General features: G+C 47.8%; 1 protein-coding gene across 2 annotated transcripts in view; it reads left to right on the forward strand.

Annotated features, from left to right (window-relative positions):
- Positions 1-22121, forward strand: part of Cnga3 (cyclic nucleotide gated channel alpha 3) — a 45431-nt gene that overhangs the window by 10210 nt on the left and 13100 nt on the right. Inside the window, exons 4-6 of one of the 2 annotated variants that reach the window (XM_021173277.1) lie at positions 4203-4339; positions 14191-14304; positions 17218-17397. In XM_021173277.1, the coding sequence (XP_021028936.1) occupies positions 4239-4339; positions 14191-14304; positions 17218-17397 (395 nt within the window). In that variant the 5' untranslated portion in view covers positions 4203-4238. Of the gene's footprint in view, positions 1-2891; positions 2937-4202; positions 4340-14190; positions 14305-17217; positions 17398-22121 lie in introns of those variants that run through there. The other variant, XM_021173283.2, reaches the window with a different exon arrangement.

Consider the following 22121-nt stretch of genomic DNA (forward strand, 5'->3'; position numbering starts at 1 on the left):
TCTCCTTCTCCTTCTCCTTCTCCTTCTCCTTCTCCTTCTTCTTCTTCTTCTTCTTCTTCTTCTTCTTCTTCTTCTTCTTCTTCTTCTTCTTCTTCATGTCTTACTCAGATTACTTTAAATCCAACCCAGGACCACTTGCTCAGGGAGGTCACCACTCACTATGGGCTGGACCCTCAGACATCAACCGATTGTCAAGGAAATGCCCCTGACACTTTGCCTCTGATGGAGGCCTTTTCTCAACTGAGGTCTCCTTTACAAAGGAGAGTCTCTTGACTGTCTTTCCACAGAAACCCCCAAACTGCTTTAAAGTTTGCCGTGGACCCCACTAGGTGGTTAGCTCCTTCCACAGAGGACAGAGAACACTCTAGCAGCTGGGGTTTATAATCTATTATTCTCTGACAAATCTGAGCTTCTAGAGTGTTCTCTAACACATAGTAACTGCTCTGTTAAAAATGTTGAATGGAGACTGGAGAGATGGCTCAGCAGTTAAGAGCACTGCTTCCTCTTCCAGAGGTCCTGAGTTCAATTCCCAGCAACCACATGGTGGCTCACAACCAACTGTAATGGAATCTGATGCCCTCTTCTGGTGTGTCTGAGGACAGCTACAGTATACTCACATACATAAAACAAATAAATCTTTTTTAAAATGTTGAATGGGCATTTTAAAGTTGAGTTTATTGCTTTTAGTTAATCTCATACATCCGCTCTAAAGTCTGTGGAGACAGGTGTGGTAGTTTGAATGTGGAATTCCCCCCATAGTCTTGAATACTTGGTCCCCAGTTGGTGATGATGTTTGAGGAAGGTTAGGTGGTGCAGCCTTGCTGAAAGAAGTCACTGGGGGCAGCAGGCTTTCAGAAGAAGAACCCTGTACTATCTTCAGCTTGCTCTCTGCTGTGTGCTTTGCATCTGAAGATGTGAGAAAGTCAGGCAGTGGTGTCGCTCATCTTTAATCCCAGCACTTGGGAGGCAGAGGCAAGAGGATTTCTGAGTTTGAGGCCAGCTGGTCTACAGAGTGAGTTCTAAGACAGCCAGGGCTACACAGAGAAACCCTGTCCAAAAAAAAAAAAAAAGACATGAGAGCTCTGGCTCCAACTCTGGCTCTGGCTGCCTGTTGCTTGCTGCTGTGCTTCCACATCACAGCGGACTCTCACCCTCAGAAACCATAAGCCCAAATAAACTCTTTCTTTTACATCTTGCCCCTATCATGCTGTCTTAGTACTTCCACAGAAAAGCCACCAGACATCTCCAACTGGAATCCCTCTCCTCCTCCTCCTCCTCCTCCTCCTCCTCCTCCTCCTCCTTCTTCTTCTTTTTTGGGGTGGGGGGTTGGTTGTTGGTTTGTTTTGTTTTGTTTTGTTTTCTGAGACAGGGTTTCTCTGTATAGCCCCGGCTGTCCTGGAACTCACTTTGTAGACCAGGCTGGCCTTGAACTCAGAAATTTGCCTGCCTCTGCCTCCCAAGTGCTGGGATTAAAGGTGTGTGCCACCACCGCCTGGCAATCCCTCTCTTCTTAAACCTGTTCTCTTCCTTAGTTTCCTGCTTTGGTGGTTTGCAGTCCTGCTCTGAAAGCCAGCTATGATGACATAATCCTCAGACCCTCCCCCACTACTAGCCCTTACACACACTGATACAGTATCTTGGCACAGTCTACCCATTCACTGGGTTTTCAGTTTATCCAATTCATTATCAAGGCCAGGTGACTGTTTGATGCAGGCCACTATTCTCTCCTCCTGAGACCCTGAAGCAGATTTTAGCTGCTCTCCTTACTCATACCCAGGTCCCCCTGAATACATCCTTCCTGATGTAGCCAGAGGGACCTTTGTATCTCTGACACATCCTCACTGGATGTCAGAGTAAAGTCCAAGTTTCTTGGGACAACCTGCAGGGTCATTGTTCTACCAGCTGCCTCTCTAGGTGGCAGGTCCTTGAAAAAGCTGTCCTGGTTAGTTTTTGTCAACTGGACACAAGCTAGAGGTATCCAGGAAAAAGACTCTCAATTGAGAAGATGCCCTCATCAGATTGGCCTATGGTCAAGCCTGTGAGGCATTTCCTTGATTAATGACTGATGTGACATGACCCAGCCCACTGTGGGTGGCACTGCCCCTGGGTAGATGGTTCTGGGGTGTATAAAAAACAACCTGAGCAATCCAGGAAGCACAGTTCCTCCATGGCTTCTGTATTAGTTCCTGCCTCCAGGTTCCTGCCTTGAGTTCCTGCCTTGACTATAAGCTGTAAGATCAAATAAACCCTGTCTTCCTCAAGTTGCCTTTGCTTATGGTCCTTTATCACAGCAATTGTTTTTAAAGCTAGCTAAGACCACAGGCTTTATCTTACTTCTCTTTAGAAGTTATAAAATCTAGAATTCAAGGTTGAAACTATCAAACATCAGAGGTGAATCAAGGCCCAGCGGAGCCAGGTCAGCCCTAGGTAGCCCGGTGCTCTGAGCTTGGTTGCAGGGCCACTGGCTCCTTCCCACGGTGTCCTGGGCAATTTGAATTGACCTTCCTTTGGAAATAGAATTCATTTAGTCCCATGAGTCATTGGACTATTTCTAGAAATTATCATCTCTCCCTGAAGTGACCTCTACTGACATTTGAAACACTTGGGCTCTGGGGCTCCTTCCAGAGAGCCTGTGCTGGCCTGTTTGGGTGACCCCAACCTCAGAGGATTATCTTAAGGCTGGAAGACCTCTCCAGGAGGAATAAACACTCTCAGCATCTGTGCTTCTGCATTTGCTTCCTCTTCTCCTCAGCCACAGGGACGCCTTCCCCTGTCAGCTGCAGGACAGCCTTGTGTCAATTGCGGCATAGGCCTCAGTGGAGGTTTGATCTTATTTTGGCTAGACATGCTATGCTACTTCACATCTCTGAGTTTGGTATGGCCATCTATTGGAAGGGATAACGGCTACAAAAAGCTCATTGTAATCATTGAATGAGGTGAGTGTGTCTTACATTTGACATCACCTGTTTTTAAATAGGACCTCACTAAGCAGCATTGGCTGGCCTGCAGATTACCATATAAGCCAGGCGGGCCTTGAACTCCCTGCAGCCCCCTGCCTCTGTCTCCTGAGTGTTGAGATGACATCACACCTGGCCGGGGTTCTCAACTTTAAGGGTTTTATGAATACCGAACATTGTTACTTTCTTTCACATGCTGAGTCTGGGATCAGAACTTGTTCAGTTGTTATTGATGCTTGTTTGTTTTCAGTGCTAGTATTAAACTCAGAACCCCACATATGTTAAGTGTCAGAAATGTGGACCCTGACTTCATAATAAGAGCACTGGAGGTGCAGAGTAGCAGTGACAGCAGTTTGTTTTGCAACTTCGCAAACTCAGGTGTCACCGAGACACAGATTTAGCACAGAGAACCGTTTTTTTCCAAATCTGACTCAGGCCACGCCCTCCCTCTCCTCATTGGCTGAGCACTCTTGAACACCATCTGGAATTTTTCTTTCCCTCTGCTGATTACATTCCTCTTCCCCCCCCCCCCTCAACAGAAACCATATGTGATTTCATCGCTGTTTTCTATCCCATTTCCTTTAGAGTTTACGGAGTACATGATTGCTATGTCTGCAGGTTGTCAACAAAGCTTGCCTCTTGGTAATTTTCTACTCTCGGCTTCTAACGGAGTCAGAGCAGGCTACATTGGCAAGCTCCCAGTCTCCTGCGCTCTGCTGTAATTGGACCTGTGCTTCTACAGTGACTCAGAAACTTTCATTTTGAAAATAAACCCTCCTATTTTGTAACTTACACTGGGCAAGTCCAATCTACCAATTTTTAAAATGATTATTTATCTTATTTATTATTACACTAAGCAAGTGCAATCTACTGATACTACTATTACTTACTACGTACAGTAAGCAAATGCAATGGGCCACTAAGCTGAACAAGGTATATTGAGGATGGAGAGATGGCTCAATGGTTAACAAGAGCACTTGCTACTCTTACAAGAGAACCATGTTTGGTTCACAGTATTCATAGGGTGGCTAAAAACTGTCTATAACTCCAGCTCCTGAGAATCCGACTCATTCTTCTGGCATCCATAGACAGTGGGCATTCACACGAGGCACATGCAGACAAAAGGTCCGTATTTAAAAATAAATCCTTTAAAAAAGGAAAACCAGCGCTTTGAGAACCTTTGTTTACAGTAAGTTGGCTTTGCAGGAGCCCTGATGCTATACCTACTCTGTGTTCATGTTACAGCAGGCCACCCTGGGGCTGAATGTGACCTGTGCAGAGATGGCTAAGGTGAATACCCAGTGCTCACAGCCCTCCCCGACCCAACTTTCAATAAAGGACGCAGACAGAGATCTCGACCACGTAGAGAACGGCCTGGGCAGGTAAGATGGGCTTGTTTCAAGCATGGTGCCCACGTCCTAGATCATGGCAAAGAGTGTCTTAGTGTTGGCCAGCCCTGAGATGGCACCCAGGTGATTCGCAGTTCACTGTACTGCCTTAGTTTCTTCCCCTGTCCCGTGGAACAAATACCCTGACCAAAGCATCTTAAGGGGGAAAGGGTTGCCGTGGCTCACAGTTCAGGGCACAGACATTATGGTGGGGAAGTCAGGGCAGCAGGAACCTGAAACAGCTAGTAATGGTAGTCACATCCACAGTCACACCCACGTCACATCCACAGTCACAGTCACACCCACGTCACATCCACAGTTACATCCACAGTCACAGTCAGATCCACAGTCAGATCTACAGTCACAGTCAGATCCACAGTCAGATCTACAGTCACAGTCAGATCCACAGTCACAGTCAGATCCCCAGTCACATCCACATCGACATCCACAGTCAGAAGGTAGAGTCATAAAAGATGCTGCTCAGCTTGCCTTCTCGCATACCCTCCATCCCACATCCCAGCCAGGGAATGGTTGCCACCCTCAGTGGACATGTCTTCTCTTCAGCTAACTCTAACTATCCTCTTCTGTGTGGTCAGACGGAGGCCCATTTCCCAGAGGATTCTAGATCCTGTCAGGTTGTATCATCACACTAGTCCTCACAGTACCAATCTATTCTTATTTAATAATAGTTCCTTATTTAAATACTTGATTTCCAAGTTTACAATTAAATGGGAAATGTGGGGATCACAAGACAGAGGGGATCGTTCAGTCTGGTAAAGCACTTGCCTTACAAGCATGAAGATCCGAATCTGAACCTGGCATGTACTTGTAGCCCCAGCTCTGTGGAGGACAGAGCTGTTTCTGGGTTAACTGGCTCAATCTAGCCAGTGAGAGACATGGTCTCAAAGGAAGTACATGTTGTTCCTAAGAATGATACCCTAGGCTGTCTTCTGCCTCTGCACATGTGAGAATCCTTGTACATACACATGCATGAGAGCATACACATATACACATACATGCACACACAGACACAGGCATGTGCATGCACACATGCATACACATTTACATGTAAACACATGCATGCTTGAGCACACACACACACTTGCACACACAAGTATGCACTGCACAGTCGCATCCATAGACACAGGCATGAATAACATACCCATGCACATGCACATATACACATACAAACATATATACACACATGACATGCATTCATGTGTACCCCACACACACTCATTTGCACACACATATTAAATACAGTTATGTTACTTTAAGAAGGTCAGCAAATGAAGACTCAAATGGCAGCAAGTATAATTCTACCACACACACACACACAAAATGTATCCAGGCTACCACAGGACCCCAGGGATACACAGAAATTATACTGGGTTGTCCTACACCAGCCCCTGTTCTGAGCACAGGGAGACCCCATAAGTTAGATGCCCCCCTGCCCTTCATTTCTAAGGCATGGCCAGGAGGCAGAAAGTGACCTGAGCCTTTGTGGGGAATGAGTTTCCCCTCCCCAGCCAAGCTGTCAGGTACATCAGTGACACCCAGACACAGGTGGCCATATGAAAACTGAGGACTGACTAGCAATTCTGGTCTAGCAGGTCTAGAGACCTTCGTGCCTCGACACTTTCGTTTGTGAAATGGGACAGCATTTCCCCTCAGGTCCTGGTCCAAGTTAAACACAGGAGGAAACCTATTCAGTGACTAGTACATTTATTAATTTCTTATTTTATTAAGGGTGCAGAGGTGTTACAGTGTGCATGCGGAGGTCAGGAGAGTTGGCGCTCTCCTTCTACACTGGGAGTTCTAAGAATCAAACTCAGTTTTTCAGACTTGCATGACCAAGCCTTCCTTCCCTGCTGAGCCATCTCAGGAGTCTGTGGGTCTTAAGTTCTTGCTGTGGAGTTCATGTTGAGCCACGAGAAACTTGCTCATGCTCGCCATTTTGTCCGACTGCTATAGAAGTGTCCATATAAGGCTAGAAATGTCTCCCTCTTATCGAACATAAATGCATGGTAACTCGAGGCTCTAAGCAGCCATGACAGCCCTTTACTCCCCATCCATCATCCACCATTTCTTCTCACTCGGTTGCAAGCCTCCCTTCCTCTCCCAGAAGCCTTTGCGCTTTCGTTTGTCTGGATTCGTACCGGGCAAGTCCACAGCAAACTCGTAGCGCAACCAATGTGGTGGCTGATATTGGTACTTGGCTTAACGGGCTCTAGACTGCCCCAGGAGTCACAGTTCTGAGCATGCCCGTGAGAGAGCTTCCGGTTTGGGTTGTCTGGGGTACAGAAGAGCTCCACCCTCACTGTGAATACCTTGGCAAGGGCTGGCCCCCAGCCTGAATCATAGGGGAACGCTAGCAGGAGCACCAGTAGTCGCCTCTCTTTGCTTTCTGGCTGTGTGATCAACTGCCTTGTGACGGGCGGTGCCTTCCAACTGAGATCTCAAATTAAACACTTCTTCCTTAAGCTGCTTGTCTTGGGCACACAGCGGCGAAGCAACTAACACAAGAAGCGACGTCGGTTCAGCAGTTTCCAAACACTAGTCCCTATAACTGCAAACCTACCTCACCTCCCTTCCAAATGCTGAGAGGGAAGGAACACCTGAAACCCCAGGAATCTGATGTTACTGCTCGGCCCTGTGCTTTGGCTCTATTATGCCCAAACCTGACGTGGAAGCTCCTTCAAGGACATGTGTTAGCAGATGTTGGGGTCCCACCCCTGGGAACTGATTCCTATTGCCCGAGTCGTTGGTCCTTATTTCAAACAAAGATGTTGATCCAAAGAAAAGTCTAGGACACCATAGAGAACATGAGACAGAGACTGCTCCTTGAGGCTACAAGACTTATTTAATGCCATAGACAGACAGACAGATAGACAGACAGACAGAGAGATTGAAGCACAGCAGGTGAGAGGAGACAGGAACCCACACAGAGGAAGAATAAGTCTCTTATACTGGGAATGGGGGTGGCTTCACAGTTCAAGCTTGTGGCCAGGCTCTCGGATCCCCAAGCAGGAGACAGAGAAAGGGGTAAGCAGGATGTGTGTCCACTAATACCAGTCTGAATGACAGGTAAGATGCTGGCACAGAGACACCTGTTATCTGGAGACTCACGGTGTCTTTATCAGCACCTGTCAGAGAGGAAGGGAACTGCTGCAAGATGCTGTGGCCTGAGCAGCCATTGGAGTCTAACATTTCATGTAAATAACAAGTTCCAGAATGTTCCTTGGGATGAGCAAGGAGAGCCCAGCATGTGATCAGGATAAAAGTAAAGCTGCCTTGGGGACTGAGGCAGAGTCGGGGTCCCTCCGGGGCTCCCCAACACTATCTAGCACTTATTCTGCACATAAGACTGAGCAAATGGAGCTGGGGAGGGGGCTCAGGAGTAAGAGCCCTGGATGTTCTTGCAGAGGCTAGGGGTTCAAGTCCCAACACCCACATGGTGGCTCACAACAATCTGACACTTCAGTCCCAAATAACCTGTTGCCCTCTTCCGGCTGCTCAGGCATCAGGTACACATGTGGTGCACAGATGTACATGCAGGCAAAAACATGTATATATAAAAAAAATTTAAAAAGATATTGAAAAATTTCTCTGCCATATACACAAAATGTTTTAAGTTTTTTTGTTTTGTTTTTGTTGTTGTTTTGTTTTTTAAATCACTATTTTAGAGGGAGAAATGGTGTTTAGACAAACACACCATTGCCTTCAAATTCTAGTCCTTTGGGGAACCTTTTGGAAGAAATAATTGAGAGTTGGTGTACTGACATAGAACACAGTGCTCCCTCCCAATCATAGAATGGGCCTTTTAGCATCAGGATGCCACTAGCCCCTCCCTAAGTGCCACAGCAAGAAAGAACTACCAATGCTTTGTTCCCTGAGACAGCCTTGCCAGCAGATCTCTCGGCACTTCAGAAGCCCCGTTTTCCTCTCTCTTTATTAAGTTAGCGGAATGAATTTCCTAAGGGAACGTCAGAAGGAAGGATGAAAATGCTCCCTTTGAATGAAAATAAAATACACTTTGAAAATACCAAAAATGAAAATGTCTCAACCTGGGCGTGGTGGCACAAACCTATAACCTTGATATCTGGAAGCCTGAGGAAGTACAATCATAAGTTCAAGGCCAGCCTCAGTAACATAAGACTGTCTCACAAAAGTCTTGGATCTTTCTTTCCTACTTAGTTGTTTGACCCAATCACCTGGGAGCCATCCAGCATATTTTTAAGGCACTGCAGTAGTGAGACTTCAGGATGTGCTACAGAGAATTATAATGAGGTCTGAGGGCACCCCAAATCCCTACTCATTTCCTGGTGTGGCTATTTTGAGCAAGCTTTGAGGCACAGGGGTCTGTGTCTTACAGAGAAGAGGTTTTATTCTTGCTGCTGACTGGGTAGAGCCCAAAACAATTATCACCAAAGGGAACCATCCGCACCTTGCTTCTTAAGGACCAAAAGACTTAAAAATGCACTGACTTCCGTTCCCTGGTCACACGTGCCCAAGGGCACTGGATTCTCACTATTCAGAGTCCTCCGGGCTTGCGAAGAAGAAAGAAATAGTATCATGTTCTCTAGACAGATGCAGGCAGGCCATGTGTGTTTGCGCTCCTGACCCCATGTCACCTGAGTAACGTTATGTTACTCAGACTGCAAAGTCACCTGTTCTGTTGTTTATAACACCTCTGCCCTAACACCTCTGCCCTCGCTCAGCGATAGGGGGCACTGGAAACCTTCCTAATCTCACTGCCCTCTACAAACAGACTTAGAGATCAGATGCCACAATCTGAACCTTCTCTTAAAAGTCATTTCAGTGTATCGTTCGGGTTGGTGTTGGCAACATTGTAGCCATTGACTTCAGAGAGCCAAGAGTCTGAAACCTGACACCAACCAGAGGAGAACTGATTTCCAGAGGACAAATTTCACATATAATTGACTATTTGTCAGACCACTGGAGATCCTAGAGCCCAGACAAAGATGGGCTAACGACCAGCAGGGCCATACTTTAACTAGAGTGACTTAGCTTTGTATACTTGTGGTCTTATCTCATGCCAGGACTCTAAAGATAGACTCGGGGAATGATTGGACCTCTTGGTCCTTCTTCCCAATGTGGCCACATGAAATAAATCTTTTTCTGCTTTCGCTATTAATTTGTCTCTTGGATTGGCTTATTTAGGGCGTCTGGCTGTGGCTGGCTTGTCAGGGATGCCAGGGTCCTGTCTGACCCTGTTAAAGTTTGTTTTTGGAAGGCAGCATTGCACCTGAAGTTGTCACCAGCATTGGGATCAGATCCTAGCAGCCCTCTCTGTCTTCTGCCTCTCAGTTTCCTTGGAAGGTTCTAGACCACATTGACTACCTAGCTTCTCCATTTTGGTACCCATGTCTTTCGTACTGGGCTCAAATGTCACCTCAGATACTCCATTCTTCTCTGCTCTGTCTATCTCTCTTCCATGTGCTTGCTAAGATGAGTGTCTCTGAGAAGCAATGACAGCCATGTAGTTGACAGTGGGGATTCCTTCCCAGAAGTCTTGTCAGGGAATGACACAGTGGTACGACATAGAGTGTGTGTTACTAGCTGGTGGGAGTTCTTCAATCCATGGCAATCTGATAGGATTCCTGTGGTATCTATGTTCCCTTGTTGAGCTGATCATCTTTGGAGGGCACAGGCTATAATAAGGTTTGCTATGTAAATGCCCACCAGACATACATAATCAACAGCAGAATTCCAGGCATCATGAAGCAAGTGAGGAGCTGCATCAAGAAATGGCCTCCCTGGGTGGCCTGAATTCACATCATAGAAGAGTCTTCTCATTCTCGGGGTGTAAGTGTGCCTTTCAGGGCCGGAGCATTAGAGCAATGATTAAACCACCACAGGATAGCACAATTTAAAAAAAAAATTCTTTCTGGCTTGAGAGCAGGTATGAGGTAGTCTGTGTGCAGTGTCTCACAGCTCTGCCTTGCCCACCTCACACGTCATGAGTTCTATTCCTTTGTCCCCATGCCAGTAGGTTCGGTACTGTGCAGGGATCAGACAGAAGACTAAGTGGAAGTGCTGGGTGGGCTACATGAAGCCAGAGCCTCCCCTGAGAGCTTCGAGTAGAGAGAGAACACCTCCATCCTCAGAACTGCCTCTGCATCTTCCAGACACACACGTGCTCTGAGTGCTCTGACAGAGCTCTGGCCATCAGCTGCTACCCACCTCCCAGGCCAGGCCAGCTTCTCAGATTCAAGGACTCAAGAGAGATGCCCTTTTCCCTGTTATGACCTCCTAAAACAGACCGAGGCATTATGGGATGCACCTCCCACTCTTGTTGTCTACAGAATGTCAGGAGGGCAACCATAGCATCTGCTGTACAGCAAGCAGGACCTCTGGCAGTGTCTTTTCTGTGCGTAGTGGTAAGATGTGAATCATCTCTAAAGGGTGCAGTGGGAGATTTGCATCCAGCAGCTTAAAACTAGAGTCCTACTCATGTAATACAGCCGAGTAAGCCAGAGCCACACCTTTGATAGCTTGTCGTGGGACCAGTCCCCAGTCGTGGAGATGGTCCCCAGCTACCCATTCAACTTTGTTTTCATTTACACTATCTGTTAAAACACAAAGGTTGACTCCACGGAGCAGATTCGGGCAGCTTTGTAAGTGGGGTGAAATCATATCAGAATTGTCCCTTTGCTGTCTGTCCGTGTGACCTCAGGGAAGTTACTTAAGCCCTCTGGACTTCTGTTTGGTCTCTTCCAGAGGTATTGCATGGGCACAATGCAAAATGGTTGCAGTTGATGATACACAATAATACGTCAGTCAATGTGATCACGTTGGGAGATGACACACACAAAAAAAATATGATTCCTCCGTACACCAAAGAACCCAAAACATCATGTGACTCAGATAAATGGGGAGGCCTGATATTCAACTGTAAAATTTTAAAAATCAGTCACACTTGTGCAAGATAGGGACATCGGGGTCATCAGCAACCTGTGTCCCAAGGCTTTGGGGTTTGTCTGAGAGTCACCAGAACCACACAAACCAAAACAGACCTCCTAGCTTGGCCCCAATAATCATAGAGTGGTCTCAGTCTCCCTGCATGGCCAAACTAGATGTCAGAATGTTGTCACGGTGAGATGACTATGCTTAGGGGAGACTCGAACCTGAGGAATAATGAGTGAGATCTGTGCCCTGAAGAGCCAGACAGTGTACAGGTCTCTATCACTGAAGCCGGCCCCACAGTCGATGGAGCTGTCCAAGTCCATGTGCTCCCAGCAGAAAAGTGACCTTGCTGGGAGGAGGGGGTGCTTGCTGGCAAGCATGGCTATTCAAAGACATCCTGGACAAGCTGTTCAAGGAAATGAGTCCCCATCCCACCCCATCCCCTGTGGGACACACGATGCTGGAAGGGACTCAACACCTGGGACCCAAGGACTCTGACTTAATCACACATCACAGGGAGTGGAGCTTTCCCCTGAAGCTAACGTTTGCCTCCCGCTTCAACCATCTCGCTAAGAAAGCCGATTAGTGTGGAGCAGGCCGTGTGATAGAATTAATTTGCCTTGCTGGGTTTCCTCTAGAGTCACGGAAGTGAAGCGCAGATCCTTAGGGGACATTGCCTGGCTGGCTTTTAATCAGACTGGCCAAATTTAGCTTTAGGGTGGGTTTAAAAGGAGGGAGGGAGAGAGGGAGAGAGAATATAAATCAATGAATCCCCTGTCTTATTTTAGGCAGTTTGTCAGACACCAGCACAGCTCTCTCTGTACCAAGGTGTGATAAGTTATTTCTCTGCTGATGATGAAATGAGCCAATTCAAGACAGATATGTGTGTGTATACTTATATACATATTTATACATATATACACACACATACATGTACACACACATACACACACATATACACACACACATATATATGTATATATATGTTTATTGGGAAGCTGCTTTTGGGCAGGCAAGTTCACTGCCCCCAAGAAAAGAAGCCAGGGAAGTTACCATGGGAAGAAAGAAAGAGGAGATGGGGAAGAGAGAGAAAGAGAGCATGCACAGAGAGAGAGGAGAGAGTTGGGAGACCAAAATGTCTGGATTACATAGTAAAGAGCCTCTGGGAACTGGAACGTTCAGGGTTGGGAGTAGTGTGGGGAATTGCAGGCTGGTCTCCAGTCGAGCTGAGGTCTGAACCCCGATGGTCATAATTCACCTACATTACGGGGGTGGGACACAGTAGGAGTTCCCTCATGTTCCTGGAACTCCGGCCTCTGCCTAAGGTACCACCTCCCACAGCCCCCACAAGAGAAGCATGGTCAGTAGTCACATAAGCAATGGCCCAAGCTTCTGACCTTCAGGCTAAACTCCTCCCCAGTCACCTAGCAACAGTGAGAGCCATAAAAAGGGGTGTTCAGTCCCCACCTCTCTCTCTTACTTCCCACTCTCTTGTCTCTCTTCTTACCCCTCACTCTCTCCCCATCACTCCTCTCTGTCTTCTCTCCTCTCTCACTCTCTTTCTCTCTCTCTCTCTCTTTCTCTCTCCTTTTCTACCTTCTCTCTATCTCCCTGCATTTCTATAATAAAGCTCTTAAATCATAGAGAGTCTCTGCTCCATCTAGATCCGCTGCGCCACTCTCACAAGTGTTGGGAACCTCTTTCCTTATCCCTCTCTCCTATAACCCTGGGGCATGTCGCCCTGGGGTCCCCGGTCGGGGGCTGCCCCTTCTCCACCCCCACCCTCCCCTCTGCGTGGGTCAGAGGCTTAGATGCCCACCCGGGGCCATGTGGAAAGCAACTGGCAGTCTCCCCATGTCTGCCTGCCCAGAGTACAGGAACTCTGGCTGGACGTGGCATATTCTCCCCCTCCTTCTTCCCCAGCCCCCCCCCCCCTTTTCCCAACAGAGTAGGGTATGCCTGATAGAGACTGAAGGATGCTGGGAGAACCTGGAGGCCGGGTCTGCTTTGGTATGTAAAATATGCGCCTCAGTCCCTTGTCCCCAGGTCCAAAAGCAAGCAGTAAGGTCATAGCACCCTCAGCACATGCTGTTCACCCTGAATGCACAGAGTGGCTCCGAGTACTGCTCTGTTGCTGGGGACAGAGGCAGGGCTGGGTAAAGGGTGAATGAATTTGTCTTGGAAACACTGTTCAAATTATTTTAACTGTTGCTTGGAGAGATAGGCCAAATCCGTGGCATGATCCAGAATGGTAGGAAGCCTGCCAGGCAAGTGCATAACTGCCCAGAAAGTGCCCCCACCATGCACAGGGCAGGAAAGGCTTCCAGGACATAGACTTGCTACAGAAGTAAGCAATACATTGGCGTGAAGAGATCTTTGTTTGGGAAACATTGCATGGGAACATGGACTATGGTCCAAGACAGTGGGTACTGGGACCTCCCCTGGCCCCACCTCCAGTGGAGAGCATGCTAACGCTTTCTGCTGGCTCTACTGCCTTCACCTTCCTCATGTACAGTAACTGATCAAAAGCTGCTCTCCCTGGTCAGAGTCACTTAGGGTCAACAATATGGCTCAGCAGGTAAAGGAGATTGCTGCTAAGCCTGAGAATCTGAGTTCAATCCCTGGGACACACCTGTAGAAGGGCAGAACCAACTCCCACACGTTGTCTGTCCCCTGAAGTGTCTGTCCACACTTGCACGGTATGTACATGCACATGTGTATACCTATATACCATATATTCCACAATAAATTAATATAAAAGAAAGGGTCATTGTATCTCTGGAGTAAGATTTGCAGCAGACCCTGGTTTGAGAACCTGCAATGGTGTCTGCCCCCTGCTGCCCGTCTCACTTCTGACTGCCCGAAAGGTGGATGAGCTTGAAATCAATTAGCATGCTGCATATTTGATTTCCCAGGTCTCACTCACCATGTGAGGAGACATCTTCCACACTGCAGCAAGGGATCGCCATGGAGACCCGAGGACTGGCTGGATCCGCACGGAGCGTAGTCACAAGCCAGGGACCAGCCAGGTAACTGACTTCGCACAGTCTTCATTGAGACTAGAGAGACTGAGGCAGAAAGAATGTGGAGGTACCTCAGACTGCATGCCAGATAGGGTTGAAGGTTTGAAGAATGGGGGGGGGGGGCAAGGAACAGAATCCCCTAAAATCTAACAGTGACTAGTTCTGTTCTTTTTAGCCTGATGGTCTGAGCTCAGAAAAGTTGAAGATGAACAGCTATGGCTTGAAAATACTTTAACAAAAAAAAAGTAACGTTGTTTCCCAGCACTGGAGAAATGCAGCGCAAAGGCAGCAGAGACCACTTAAGACAGGGTAGCCTGTGCTACAACCCTGGATGGACACAGTGATACACAGTGACACACAGTGATACAGTGAGGATGATATAGCTATGGAGGGTTCCTCAGTGTGTCTAGGATCTGTAACACGCATCTTCATATCTTCGCATCTTCGCAAAAGCACCCAGCAGGTTAGCAAGTGTCCGAGCTTCCCTCTGAGGGGACCTGTGCCTGGCTTTAACATGAAGAAAGTCATTTCCCTTTTCTGAGCCTTATCTGAAACTGCTTCTAGCAATACTGGTGTGTGGGCGTCTCGGCAGGTGCTCACGGACGCCACGATCATTACTTTCCAGTAATTTTCTTAAACCAATCCAACAGTTTTACAGTCATGCCATCTGTACTGCTGGTAAGCTGACCGTCAAATAAACGATAAATTCATAAACGGGCCATGAATAGATAGATAATTTATTCATTATATTTTTAATTGTAGAGAATGTTTCTTCTGGGAGGTGTGGGGGGGTATGTGAGTATGTGTTTGTATGTGTGGGTCTGTATGTGTGTGTAGTATGTCTGTGTGATGTGTGTATTGTCTCTGTGTGTGTGATGTGGATGTGTGTGTTGTCTCTGTGTATATGTGATGTGTGTATGTGGTGTCTGTGTGTAGTATGTCTGTGTGTGTGATATGTATGTGTGGTGCCTGTGTGTGTATGTGTGTGCATATGGTATCTGTGTGTGATCTGTTTGTGTGGTACTACACAGACACACATACTCACATTCCACACACCATACACATGTGCACACACACACATCACACACAGACACCACCCACACAGATTATACTCAGACACTACCCACATAGATCATATACAGACACCACATACACAGATCACACATAGACATCTGTTTATGATCTGTGTGGATGGTATCTGTGTGTGATGTGTGTGTATATATGTATAGTCTGTGGTATATGAGTGTGTGTATGTGTGTCTGTGTGTGTGATGTGTGTGTATATGATGTTTCTGTGTATGTAGTATGTCTGTGAATGATGTGTGTGTGGTGTCTCTCTGTGTGTGGTGTGTGTATTTGTGTGTGTGTGTGTGTATGTGTGTATGTGTGTGATGTCTGTATGTAATCTGTGCATGTGATGTCTGTGTGTGATCTGTGTGTGTGGTGTCTATGTGTGATTTTATGTGTATGTATGTATGGTATGTGGTATGTGTGTATATATGTGTATGTCTGTGTGTAATGTGTGTATGTGTGATGTGTGTGTGTGTGTATGTGTGTGGTTGACATTAGGTGTCTCTGCTGCTGTTCATCTTACATCTCTCACTGAGGTCATGGCCAGCCACTAGTCTCCAGAGGTCCTCCTGTCTGTCCCTCGGGGCTATGATAAATGACACATACACTCCCTGCTGGCTTTTTCATGGGTGTTGGGAGCTGAAATCAGGGTCTTCATGCTTGCATAAGAGTTTCATTTACTGATCCATCTCCCTAAGCCCTATGCCTTAGTTTTTAAGGAACTTCTTGTATCTGGCTGTTTCCGGTGTTTTATATTAATAAGACTTGCTCTCTCAAGACTCTGGTTGCAAGGAAGAGAACATCTTTAAGTCAGTGCAGATGAAAAGGCCTTGGGCAGGCTGTGCAGAGCACTGTCAGGATAGCCATGTAGTCTGCTGTAGAGATTGAGCCATGGGGGCAGAGGAGAGGCTGGAGAGGCAGCTGCTATAGATCCTCATGGCCTTTGTGAGGCTGCATGCCTCCCCCATTTCTGGCTACATCACATCACAGACACAGGGCTGGAAATACCCTTGAGTGGAATACCCAACTCCAGCATAGTGGGGCTGTCAGTTGTTCAGAGTCAGGAGTGGTGCATTGTGGGTCAGTTGTCTGGAGCTGGGGGTGGGAAGGGGTGGGGATGACATTTTTCTATTCCCTTAGCAGAGCAGCGGAGGGGACACTGGGTAGAGCTGAGAACAATTTTCCCAAAAAGTGCCGCTAACTGGAGACCAAGTATTCAAACATAGGAACCTATGGGGGACATTTATATTTAATCCACAAGGGTTGTATACTTTTACTGCTCCTATGCTAAGCAATACTTTTTTAAAGGTTTTATTCTTTAATTCTGTGCCTGATGTTTTGCCTGGCAGGTAGATATTGCAGCATGTGTGAGTGTCTCCTGCCCATCGGGTTCCAAGGAGGGCGTCTGATCCCCTAGAACAGGACTTAGAAACGGTTCTAAACTGCAGGGAGCCAAACTCAGGTCCTCTTTGAGAGCAGCAAGTGCTCTTCGGTGCTGCGCTCTCCGGTTCTCACTTAGCGATCCTAACAAACAAGAGATCTGCCTGGGCCAAAGGATTAATGAGTAGAAATGCTCGCTGATGCCCCATGAGAAGAAGCACGTCCACGGGAAAGTAGGAAGGACAAAGCCATAATAAAGACACGGTGAGACTGGTCAGTGAGGCTCTGCCCCAGCCTGGAGGGCAAAGGAAGAAGGGGGAGAAGGGGACTCAGGAGAAATGGAGGCCTGAGCCTCAGGTCTCAGACTCACTCTGGCGATCACTTCTGCTTCTTCTGGCTCCTCGAGGCCAGATCAGGCAGGGTCTTTTCTTGTCTGTCATTCTCTCTCATCTCTCCCATCCTCTTCCAGGGTGTCACGCCTCATCATCTCGATTCGCGCGTGGGCCTCCAGGCACTTACACGATGAAGACCAGACACCTGACTCCTTTTTGGATCGATTTCATGGATCTGAGCTTAAGGAAGTCTCCACCCGGGAAAGCAATGCCCAGCCCAACCCAGGAGAACAGAAGCCACCAGACGGAGGGGAAGGGTAAGGTCTCCTGCGCCGCACCAGCTGAAATAGCTGAGAAGCACAGGGACCCAGCTTAGATGCCCCAAGGAGACCCAGAGCGACGCTGTTGTGTGACATCCCTGAAAGGAAGCACATGCCCTTTGGGGATTACTGAATGCTCTATCTAACATTGCTGCATGCGCTAACATTCTCCATCCTGAGTCCAGAGAGCCCTTGAGCCAGTTTCCAGCTTCATTTAAACCTGACCCATCCTGCACAAAGCTTCCCAGATCAGGAGTTTCTGACCTCAGCTGTCTCTCTCTACGAGAACCCTCATCCCAGATTATATTATGAGCCATCTTGCTCAAATGCAGGGCCTGTTTTGCACAAGGAGAGTTGAGGAGACACACAAGTGGAACATTATAGAGGTGCAAGCATTTCCTAGTGAGAAGAGCCACAGGTTAGAATGATCAACCTGCAGAATCAGTCACATCAGAGCAGGAAGCACTGGGTGGGGAGAGGGGTGTGAGGGAGGTAAGCATGGAGGAGGGGGAGGATGGAGAGATGGCTTGCTTCTGGTAGGAGCGTCTGTAGAGCCAAGACTCCTGTGTACCTTCTTGCATCACCCAACCCTCCTCCCCCAAGCAACTGCAGCTGTGCCCTTTGGTGGTGCGCTTCTCTCTGCCCCCACCAACACCTGGGAATCTCTGCCTCTCTTATTTGTGAGAAGTACCTGTGACCACGGGGCTATGTCTTTTACAGCCCACCACAGCTCACTAATCACTGGGCATCCAAAGGTCTTCTTAGGATGCTCATGTCAGCCCAGAAGAGAAGCAAGATTGGACCTGGAGAGAAAGCTGACCTCCCAAGGTTCACCAGCAGGTGGATTTTTGCCCAGAACCTGCTTTCTGGGAAGCATTTAAGGATTTAAGTATTTTCCTTTGTCAGACTCCTCTGAGGTATACCAAGATTAGTAAGATGTGAGCGTGGGAGGAGAATGGACGGTCCCTGTATGGCTGGGACACTACCACTTGGTTTTGTGCTGATAAAAAGAAAGGCTCAAGTCTGGGGTTTCTAAGTGAACATACAAGGTCCCTGGAGAGAGACAGCAGTGAAACTTCAGGAGAAACCTCATGGATCTTTCTGGAACCTCCACTGTACTTCCATGTATGTATATGAGGGAGACATTTTTGTACTGTAGGGCATGTAGTAGATTGTGGAATACAGAGCCACTCTTAGAATGAGAGAGAGTTCAGAGGGTGGGGGAGAAAGTGAGGTGCCTGCTTTGCAAACATGAAAACCTGAGTTCAATCCTAAGAGCACATGTTTAAAGACAAGCGAATCCTTGGAGCTTGCTGGATGACCATCTTGACCTATTTAGTGAGTTCCAGGTTGGTGAGAGACCCCGTCTCACAAAGTGTTGGGATAGACGGTTCAGTGGTAAAGAACACTGGCTGCTGTTTCACAGGACTCAGGCTCAATTACCAGCACCCAAAAAAGGTTTCTAGCTGTGGTGGTTTGAATATGCTTGGCCCATGGGAAAGTGACACTATTAAGAAGTGAGGCCTTGTTGGAGTAGGCATGGCCTTGTTGAAGAAGGTGTGGCCTTGTTGGAGTGGGTGTGTCCTTGTTGGAGTGGGTGTGGCCTTGTTGGAGGAAGTGAATCACTGTGGGGTTGGGCTTTGAGGTCATATGCTCAAGCACCACCCAGTGACGAGAAGACTCTCCCTCCTCCTGGCTACCCGGGAAGGACAGTCTGCTCCTGGTTGCCTAAGGATCAAGATGTAGAGCTCTCAGCTCCTTCTTCAGGACCATGTCAGCCTGCATGCTGCCATGCTTCCTGCCATGATGATAATGAACTGAACCTCTTAAAACTGTAAGCCAGCCCCAATGAATTGTTGGCCTTTATAAGTTACTGTGGTCCTGTTGTCCTTTCACAACAATGAAACCCTAACTAAGACACTAGCCTTCTACTCACCTCTCAGCAGGGTGATAGGTTTAAAAGGACCCAGTGGGACCTTTGCCCCCGGCAGTTCCTTACTTTTCAGGGAAAGGGAGCCTTAAATTTTCTGTAGCTTGCTGGGTTGTCTCTATGTCTTTTGGAAAAACAAAGACCTCCTTAGCCAATTAAATCAATCTTCCTATAACCTTAGACTAACGGAGACGGTTGCTGCATTCAGTATTTTTCCTAGTGTGATCAAATAATTGGAGGGTTAGGTGTTCTAGAACTACATAGAGCAAAGTCTGACTAAACCAGAGATGCCTGGCCATGCCCGAGCTGGCTGAGGGCGGCTGATGGATGTGGTGATGCAGGGTGGGAGGAGCCATGGAGAAGGGGAGTTTCTAATTAGAGGCCAAGTCCCCAACTGCAAAGCCAAATAGCTGTTCATGTGGGCCTCACCTTGTGGAATCAGGGCCCCGGGACCCCGGGAGCAGCATGTGTTCTCTACTGTTTCCCAGCAATTTCTCGTCATTGGGGGATTTTCACATAAGTAGAACAATCCAGAAACAAGCAGCTGAGGCCTCATCTTAAATGGGGAGAGGAAGTCTCAGGGAAAGATAATCAAAATAGCAGAAACAGGGCTGGAGAGATGACTTGGTGGTTAAGAGCACTGACTGCTCTTCTAGAGGTCCTGAGTTCAATTCCCAGCAACTACATGGTGGCTCACAACCATCTGTATTAGGATCCGATGTCCTCTTCTGGTGTGTCTGAAGACAGCCACAGTGTACTCAAATACATAAAATAAATAAATCTTTAAAAAAACAAAACAAAAACAAAAAACCTAGCACTAAGTCAGGCTGAGGCACCACCAGCCACTGACTCCCACAGTGATCTCCTATGAGCTATCAACAGTGACCCTGCAAGGTACAGTTTAGCTCTGTGAGGCCGCCTGGCTTTCTTACCTCCATGTCACAAACTTGTCCTGGAAGCAATCACTGGAGGACAACACTCGTGGGTTGCTACGACAGATAGTATGTAATTTGTATGAAGCTGACTGGTACCCTCTATCACATCCTTGGGTGGATCACAGATGGGGGCCATAGACCTGAAGCAGAGATTCCTAAAGGGGTTGGGAGAGAGGAGACATGAGACCAAATGTGGAGATGCGTTTACCATCGGTCAATTTTCTGGCCTGCTGATTGGAAGAGAGAAGTTACATCTTCAGGAGAGGGCACCCTGGAGAGCCATGTCTGGTCTGTGCAGATGAGGATAGCAAGAGCTGCTCCCTCCCCTCACCCCCAATGAAGAAGGTTCCAGACTCCCTTCACCTGAAAAGGTTGGAAGTACAGAAGGCAAAAGTCCCCCAAAGCCTGGCTCACCACCCTGCTCAGGGGCGAACAGAAGGAAATTGAGTAGAAGCTAAGGCTCAGAAACTGGGGGGAATTGAAATCATGAAACCTTATTTACCCAGAAGCCTGGATTTAGCCAAGTGCTTTTCCTCTCTTCCCCCAACCCTAAGCACACACACACACACACACACACACACACACAATTTGTTCCTCATAATAACAGTGCATTGTGAACAGAAAGGCTGGGAAGAAGTGGGTGGGGCTGCTGGCACAGTCACCTCAGGCAGGACAGGCCTGAGTCATTGAAACCATTCTTATTCCTGTGGTGCTGCGGTCTTGCTGCCTCCCTGCAGGGCCTGGCCCACGGCCAGAAGTGATGTGAACACTTGGAGCAACTTGCAGGAGGATTAAGTACCCAAGCTCCAGGCAAGCACACTAGCTTTTCCTTTCCCGACCCCAGAAGCCACGGCACCACCACCCCAACCCCCACCACCTCTCTACCCTACCACCCCATTACCACCCCCTCACCCCCTCAGACCCCCACCCCTGCACGGAAGCCCCGCTTTGCCTCTCTCTTTTCCTACTTACCATCTTCTCCAGACACCAGCAAACCATTCCAGAATTGTTTCTGTTGTTGGAAATCCATCGCCAAGGGGAGACACACAAGTTTGTATAATTTCTCTGAGGAACTCATATTACTTTTTGTTCTTTGTTTCTATCATCTGGGAAGCCAAGGGGTTTTTAGGAAATAAATCCTTTCTGGTTTAATACCCTGATGGTTGTGAGCCACCATGTGGTTGCTGGGAATTGAACTCAGGACCTCTGGAAGAGCAGCCAGTGCTCTTAACCACTGAGCCATCTCTCCAGCCCCAAGGATGCATTTTCTATGCTACAACCTCAAGGTCCTGAGAACTGAGAACCAGGAAAAGGACCTTGTTTTAAGGCCAGCTTGAGCTAATCTCCAGGGAGCCACCAGAGCCACCTGAGGAGGAAACATCCTTCCCCTGGTGGCCAGCCTCTCGAAAAGGTGATCTGCTGTGACGACGTTCTGTCACAGAAGCTGAGCTGGCAGATGAGTTTGGCGAGTGAGTATCAGGACAAGAGTCCTGTGGACGTGGCCATGAGTGCACCACAGGCATGCATGGGTGACTAGGTCTGTGGCTTTTGCCTCTTAGGGATGCCAGAGCTCCTCCCTGAAGGTCAGGGAAGCCATCCACATCAGAAGGAAATGGCCAACTGCTTGATTTGCAGTTGACAAAGGTCCAGAGCTTGGTATTTATTTTCTTCCCCATATGTTGAGTAGAACTTTAATTCCCTCCAGGCAAGAAGGGTGTGTCCGGTTTGTTTTAACTATGACAGCAAAGCCATCCACTCAGATGCCATCAATCAAGAAAAACAAAATGAGCTGGGCATGGTGGCGCACGCCTTTGATCCAAGCACTTGGGAGGCAGAGGCAGGCGTATTTCTGAGTT

This window comes from Mus caroli, chromosome 1 (assembly GCF_900094665.2).
Source record: "Mus caroli chromosome 1, CAROLI_EIJ_v1.1, whole genome shotgun sequence".
NCBI lineage: Eukaryota > Metazoa > Chordata > Mammalia > Rodentia > Muridae > Mus > Mus caroli.